This window comes from Montipora foliosa, chromosome 11 (genome assembly GCF_036669935.1).
Source record: "Montipora foliosa isolate CH-2021 chromosome 11, ASM3666993v2, whole genome shotgun sequence".
Classification (NCBI taxonomy): domain Eukaryota; kingdom Metazoa; phylum Cnidaria; class Anthozoa; order Scleractinia; family Acroporidae; genus Montipora; species Montipora foliosa.
In genome coordinates this window covers 29,202,547-29,210,046 of record NC_090879.1, presented here as the reverse complement: position 1 = coordinate 29,210,046, position 7,500 = coordinate 29,202,547, and the positions used below count along the sequence as shown (strand labels likewise).

The window sequence follows — 7,500 nt, the reverse complement described above, 5'->3', positions numbered from 1 at the left end:
TTACAAAATCTCAACATACATATGTCTCATGGAGAAAAAGAAGCATTCACAGTAGTTAGCTTTTAGGATTGCTCAAATGGATCTAGTGAGGAACTAATAAGGTTTTGTAATGAAATAAAGGTGCTTTAAAATAACAATGTTGTAAAATAGCGTGCATTAAATTTACATCGACATTAATTAAGATACATTAAATTAACACGAATATTGTAAAATCGCGCTAATAACGTGAGTTGTTAATTTGTGAGACACTTTGTGAGGTTAATTGTCTGTATTCCGAGACACGAGTGACGTTGAAGTTGGGTAGAATAGCAAGGGGACACTTCGTGACGCTTATTGAAATCTGCCTGCATCTAATTAGGGACATTTCTCGACATATTAACAATAAAAGAGCTGAATAACGCAAAGGCTACGTCACAGCTCAGCGAATGGGAACGTGGGCTCAGCTCAGTTATCAACAATCATGCATTGGATGAGCACGGCTCGTAAGCTCCATTTAAGCACCTGTGGTGTGCATTGCTTGTGAGTCTCACCACTGCATTTTCTGCTTTCAATTCATTTCTAGCTTGTTGCAAGTTGAGCCAGCGCAAAGAATGACAGTCACTGAATTGCTCGAGCATCCGTGGCTTAACGACGGAGCTGTGCGAGATACTCCTCTTGATTCGCCTTCAATTATTGTAGCCGACGAGGTTGGTCAGTAGTTCATTAAGTCAGGATTTTGTGAAGTAGGGTTGGGAGAGTGATGACCGTAATCGCCTGTGTGTCCTGGGCTCGATTCCTGGGCGTGGTCACATACGGATTTGGTTTAATTTGTTGCTTCAATACTCCGCTCCAAGAGGTTCTTCTGCGTGTACCCCGGTTTTCCACTCTCCTCAAAAAACAATAGTTGATATGATCCACTTAAAATGGATTTAATTTGCAGTCTTTCTAGTTATTAGTTGAGCACTTATTTGTTTACTATATAGGCTTGATATATGGATATTAGTATTATATATTTGATATAAGCTGTTACAGTACACCTAAAGGAAATGTGTTTTACGTCATTAAAATAAATCTTTGCTCTTGTAAAGAAGATATGTATCACCATTTTCCTTCGAAATTTCACTTGTTATGTGCAGCACCAATTGCAACTGACACTCATTTGCCTTCTTTCGAAAATTCGATTGTCTAACATTGCATTGTTTTGTGTTCTTTCAGGAAGCGTTCCGTGAAGCTATGAATGCACATTCAGCTCAGTTGACAAAAATGAGGTTACCAGACCGCGCTGTGGTGCTAAAAGCTGTCTCAAAAGCTAAAAATCCCATATTAATGAAAAGAAAAAAGATGTTCAAACTCGGGTAAGAACTGTTAGTTAATCATACAATTCCCTGCTTTCTTCATCCACTTATCTACAGGATCGCGAGCAGTGAAATACACACTCAATTGCGACAAACGTCGTATTTGCAACCATGGAGCCTTCCTTTTGCTTTTGGACTGATGACGACTTTCGTAACTGTTGTTGTTATGAAGCGTATAGAGCTAATACAAGAGCTCATAATAGTAACTTTTACACTCCCAAGAGTGATTGATATAAATTTTCTCCTCAAAAAGGTCAATACATTGTCAAGCAGACTGGTGACGAGAATAAAGCAATTTATCACCTGGGTTTTTTTTCCTAGAGATAAGATCAAATTCCCATAACTGACATAAAAAGTAATGTATGGCAGTCAGTAAAGAGAATTAACATTCAGATTTTTGGAGTTTAACCATAAGACTGTCCATCTGTTATGACCACAGCCACTAGCTCTGCAATCTCGATCCCAGAGCCTCCGTTACCCATGTCCAGCGGAACGGGCGCGGGAGACTCTGGAATAACCCAAAACCGGAAGCAGAAAAGTATGGTTCCGTTTCAATAACTGCGCATGCGTGGAGGGTCTTCTGACTATGCGTGGAAAGTCAAACATTTGGAAATATGGCTTCTTCCTCTGAAGTAGCGCACTTCCACGACGTATTGGACTACGCTCTCGAGAGGTTAGGGAAATCTGAACCCTCCCTAAAGGAAGCTCATTATGAGGCTTTAAAGAATGTAGTGTACAATTCGAAGGATACGCGCTGTATCCTTCCGACTGGTTTCGGGAAGGCGTTAATCAATTAATGTCGCCGTATGTATTTCACTACTTTCATTCCACAAGGGACCGAAACATCCGGTAAAATGGCAGGTAAAATGGTAAAATGTTGTTTTTCAACAGCCAATCAAATATGGCCTTTTTTTTGGATTTGACCAGAGTGTCTCTTTCCCGACCGCTCGTCAAGGGAACGAGGACTCTCCGAACGAGATTGCTAGCTCTGGTGCTGACAAGGTTAATGTTTAGTTCTTTGTTGTGGATTCTTGACGTCACAAAAGACGTTTAAGAAGGAAAAACAGGCGTGCTGCCATGCAAAATAACAAAACAAGATTTAAGGTCTCGGTAAATGAAAACGAGGTGCCCACAGGAAAAAATTCTAGTCGCGCGAGTATTTTCGCTACAAAGGCAAGTTATATATCAAATTAAAGCTAAAAGACTAAATTACCTTATAAAAGATTTTATTTCATTGAATTTCAAAAGACGCTTAATTTTTTTGCTCTCGAACTCAGAGGTATCGAGTTTACTGCTGAAGCTCCAGCCCTTTCGCGTTGTTAATATTCAACCTCCTTTTTATTGCATCTGATTGACAGATAAAAGACCTAAAAAAGGGTGTGAGGAAATTTGCATATGTCTCGTATTAGCGGAATTATTGCATTTCAAACTAAAAAGTCGAATCTCGAGCGCGATTTACGGAAAGAAACTGACATGAAATGAGTTACAAAGGGAAATCGGAAAATTCCTCACACTCGTTTTGAGTCTATATCATTATCCATCATATGTGAAAGTTTCAAAGCGATAGCTTAAAACCTGTCCCGACTGGAGGTGGGAGAATTTTGATTTTTGCGTCACGCAATAGACAGGGGCTGTCAATCACTTTTCGTGGGCAACTCATGGCGGGAAACAGAAAAGGCTCATTTTAGAAGGGTTAAAAAGCACTTTCTGATTTTTGTTTTCTGCCAAAATAAAAGTTAGCACCCACTCGTGCCAAAAATAAAAAAAAAAAAAAAAACAAAAAAAAAAAAAACAAAATCGAGCAATGTACTAAAATTTTCATTTACCGAGACCTTAACAACAGAATGTTATCCTTGACAAAATTTGATACTCTTTATCTATCACTTAATTGCAGTTCATTTTTGGGCGCAAATCACACACCATCAAGGGCAACAGTTGATCGCACAAAAAATGACGAATCAGTGAAGTCTTTGAGAGACATCATAGCATTCTGTACCATTCCTCCTCGACCAGTTGATGGCGCGGCAGGTATGTGTTGAATGGAGCTGATTTTAAAATATTACAGTACCTGGAAGAAAATTCTCAGGTTTTCCACGCCAAAGAGGGTTGTTTAGAAACTGGAAATTTCAGAGAGAATGTTAAGACTTGAACAAGTGCTTAAATGCAATATGGGACTCTGGATGTTTTCGGTCGAGTACATGTTGAAAGTGTGAAAGTATATATGGTCGTGATTGATTTGGTTTCACTTAACTAAGCTTGGTGATTGGGTGATGTATTTCCTCATTCTCACAACCACGCGACGCACGCGTTTTCCCGTGCTTCGCTCGGCTGCATTCATTGCTGTGATTGGCTCGCCGGTTTTTTTTTTGTTTACATCGACGTGATTGGTTGGTGTTGTTTCGTACTTGGTTGAAATCGGACATTGGAAATGAGTCCAGAAAGCATCTAGCAAACTCTATCACTGCCTTGCTGTTGTTCATGAAATCCCTTGCTTCCAACGTCAAAATGCATAACTTTTTTCCAGCGAAATCAAGTAAAGTTCTTTGCGACGCTTTTTCCCAGCGATCAAAATGGGTTTCCACTAACAACTAACGAATTTTAATTTATCATATTCTGACGCAGAAAATTTGTCGCCCGAAGATGAACTGAAAAGACTGGTTTCCTATGCGTTGCAGCAGAATCCCTACTCACAGCGACTCAAAGATGCGCTTATCAAACAGGCATGGGACGGTACTGTCACAGTTTCAATATATTTGTTTTCCTTAGTCATAGGTTGTGTTTTTCTTAAAAATTCAAAACGTTGTGCAAAAGGAAAATTGTCTAATGCTTCTTTAGTTTCATGAAATGTAATTTTTATTTGTTCTTCGATTTTTCAGGCGAATCCTTCGCTGGTTCGGTGGATAAACGACGCCTGGCTATTGACATTAAAGACATAGTCAAGAAAATGTGAGTCAAAGTTGGTCACAAGGCAACAAGCGCGGGCCTTGAAACGCGAGCAGGTGAAAAGGCGGGAAATAATCATTGAGCAAGGCGGGAAAGTACGGTGCTTGCTGGCGACCGTGGAAAAAGCCGGGTAATGACGATTGAGCGATGATAAATGCGACACTGAATTCGGTAATATCTCGCATCTAAATGCCAAGCACAGAAAATGTCCATTAGCCGGGGAAAACCGACAAACTTCTGCACTCGCGACACTACTTTCCTTGCCAGAAATATGAATAGTCGAAAAAGACTGGGTTTAAAACCCTTGAATTTGCTCTCTTTGGCACATTTACCAAAGTAATTAACCTCAATAATACACGAAGAGAAAAAGAACGCTTATGAAGAAATTTGTATAGTTCGACGTCGTTCCCGCCTTTTGAAGGCATCGACATCGGAAAGACCAGCGGATCGTGGCATTTGCTTGAATGGAAAGAACTGATACCAAGGCTTGGTATCGATGGAAAGACGGTTGACAGTGGAGTACTCCTCGGAGACAAAACGGGCAGAATCGGGACTGGCTTAAGTTTTACCCGATTTTGCCCGGGATTTCCTCATCCCGTCCCGACTGATTACCCCTGGTTCTCCGAGGATGCGTAATATTGTTTAGCTAGTTGCTATGGATGAAACTGCCGGCGAGGCAAAGTGTATGGAGGATCTTTCTTTTCGTGAAAAACCGTCGCCTAGTTCACTACAATCAATGCAATGATATTTACAAGTGGACGGTTTGTGAGGGTACAAGCTGGGGCGTGAACCCCTTACGACTTTCTTTGAATTTCTTTTAAGTTTAAGATGAGAAGGTTCGAAATCTCCAAGAGAGTTTGACGTGATGTACGTTATAACTTATAGGGTTTACACATGGGAAACCATTGCTTGGAGTTTGAAATACGAACCAAGCGCCATCAGACTGGAAGTGAACTCGGTCCAGATCACTTTTTAAATAAATCCTCAGGGAATCTTGAGTCCTATTGTGTTTCTCCGTATATCTCTAGTGAAAAAAATCCAAAAAAATAATTATATAACCAGAAATTCGTGAAGTGTTGGGTGCGAGAGTCCCTCCAGTACCTTTCCTAATTTCAATTCGTGCCAAAAACAAGTAGCTTTCTGAAAATATCATTGAACAAATTCTCTTTTCCTTTATTTTGGCGAACTTTCGTTGAAGGGCCGCCATATTGGAAGCGCAGCTAGGAGAGAATTGGATCTAGTGAAGTTGGGGCTCTTCCCTTCCCGTCCTCCTCCACCCTGAATTTTTTTAAACCTATCGTCCTCTCCCCTGAAGCCATTTTTTAGCTCGCCTCAGCGCTCATTCAGTTTTTTCGTTCAAGATCCCTGTTGCTTTGAGGAATTAAATACTGGCGTGAAAAAAAAACCGCGGTTAAATTTCCATCTCTCTATATTTGTGCAATTCAAACAGGTTTCTTGGAAGCGGATTATTACCAGCTTCCAGCCGTCGTCGGTTGAGTGTTTTTCTTTTTCATTTCACTGGCGGCCGGAAATGAGAAGTTCCTTCTCCAGTTTGTAAAATCAACTTGTGGTTTCCTGTTTACTTCTTGTATGTCTAGGACCGAAAGGGTATTTTTTTTAACCAATATTTATAACCCCTCGCGCCCACAGTAATACAAATAGGGAAAAAAGACATCAACATAACCATTCAGAAATTCAAAGTATTTTCTGTTCATCTTTGACTGCCAGTTTTTAATGACCGGGATTTTTAGGCCCCAAATTATCAAAATTGACTTTGTCACAAGGTTATTTCTTGTTTTGATAGGCATAACCCCTGGCTACAACGCCAATTTTTAAATCGCCTTTGAAAGAAAAAGCCTGGGCGTCTTCATTTTGCTGGTTGCCCCTGGGGCGTAGTGGGGATTAAAATCAAAATAGTAAACTGGTTGTATAAACAGGATACAAGTCACTTTCCCATTGATGTAACATTTTGGGATGAAATAATTCTATTGTTGAAAACCTCACCAGCCATTTTACCAAAGCATTTATTCCATTCCCATGTTAGCTTTCTCATCCACAGCGAGTCAAGTTCTGTTTTTTCAAAATCGAATTTCGTTTTACTCTGTCAGCCCTCGTGCGACAAATTTATTATCTCACGGCCCCGTCAGTAAAACACCTTTTAAACGTCACCAGCAGTGGTGAACCAACAAATACCCAAGCGATGAAAAAGCGATATTTTTTTATTGGCATTTGTGTGAACTGAGTAATTTACGATGCTCAAAAGATTAAAACACCTCGTTTCGCACCGTTGCCGTGTACAAGACCACTTGCTCCGTTTTTAGCAACACAATAGCAACACTTCAACCACTGTGTCATTTCTTAATTAAATTATTTTGAATGTAAAAGTGAGGACTGAACGGGTCGGTGGTCTCAACAAGAAAAGACGGCTATTATAAACGGTCCGGAATGGCAATTCCGGCAGTTGTTTGTAACACCCCTTGAACTGTCTTGTAACGTTTTTGGCTTTCCTCGGAAATATCCCTTGATTTCTCCGTCCCATGCCGAATGACTGCCAGTTTCTGTCCGTCTGCGACACACGGCCAAGCAATGCATACTTTGAAGCTTACTAGTCCAAAGAAGGCGTTTTCCTCTAAATACGCTTATGGGAATGAACGACATCTTCAAATTGTCAGCAACTGAAGCAGGCACTAAAAATAGAACCTTTGGGGCTCGGACAGATGTGCTTACAAAAGATTCCTTTTTCCACGGTCAATTGTTTCTTTTGGGAAACCGGAGTGCTTATATAAACCGTCTTTGTTTGTTTAATAATCAGTACGTCGCGAAACCAATAACTCCATGAATTAACAAACTGACAATCTGGAGTCACTGAGCGAGGTTGCAAAAAATAATTGTACTTTACTAGTTACGAAAACTTTAATCTAATTTGAGTAGCGTGACTAAGCAATTATCTTCCGGTAGAAGGGTTCCTTTTATTTACCGTCCTTCTCGTTCTCTCAAAAAAGCGGAATGCACTGCTGGAAAAAGAGAGTTGAGGAAAACAGTATGTGAAGTCCAACAAATGCGTCAGTTGTATCAGATAACCTCGCTGGTCCGATATCGAAACTTATTTACAGTTCCTAATTGCTGATACCTTCCACGTCCATATCTTCTTCAAAATCCACGGACTCGGAGTTAGAACTTCCCACCGAATTGGGAACTCGTCTTCGTTGAATTTTCCCGTTCG

At 40.3% G+C, this 7,500-nt stretch overlaps 2 protein-coding genes across 3 annotated transcripts in view; one reads left to right on the top strand and one right to left on the bottom strand.

Annotated features, from left to right (window-relative positions):
- The window catches only part of LOC137975106 (MAP kinase-activated protein kinase 5-like), a 19,734-nt gene extending 14,455 nt beyond the window's left edge, over positions 1 to 5,279 (top strand). Inside the window, exons 10-14 of one of the 2 annotated variants that reach the window (XM_068822164.1) lie at positions 563 to 686; positions 1,195 to 1,334; positions 3,229 to 3,362; positions 3,957 to 4,064; positions 4,211 to 5,279. In XM_068822164.1, coding sequence (XP_068678265.1) covers positions 563 to 686; positions 1,195 to 1,334; positions 3,229 to 3,362; positions 3,957 to 4,064; positions 4,211 to 4,284 — 580 coding nt within the window. In that variant the 3' untranslated portion in view covers positions 4,285 to 5,279. The remainder of the gene's footprint in view (positions 1 to 562; positions 687 to 1,194; positions 1,335 to 3,228; positions 3,363 to 3,956; positions 4,065 to 4,210) is intronic. The other variant, XM_068822165.1, reaches the window with a different exon arrangement.
- Positions 5,280 to 6,482: 1,203 nt separating this feature from the next.
- LOC137975107 (testis-specific gene 10 protein-like) overlaps positions 6,483 to 7,500 on the bottom strand; it is a 2,547-nt gene continuing 1,529 nt past the window's right edge. Inside the window, exon 1 of the mRNA XM_068822167.1 lies at positions 6,483 to 7,500. This exon is cut by the window's right edge and continues 1,529 nt beyond it. Coding sequence (XP_068678268.1) covers positions 7,394 to 7,500 — 107 coding nt within the window. The 3' untranslated portion in view covers positions 6,483 to 7,393.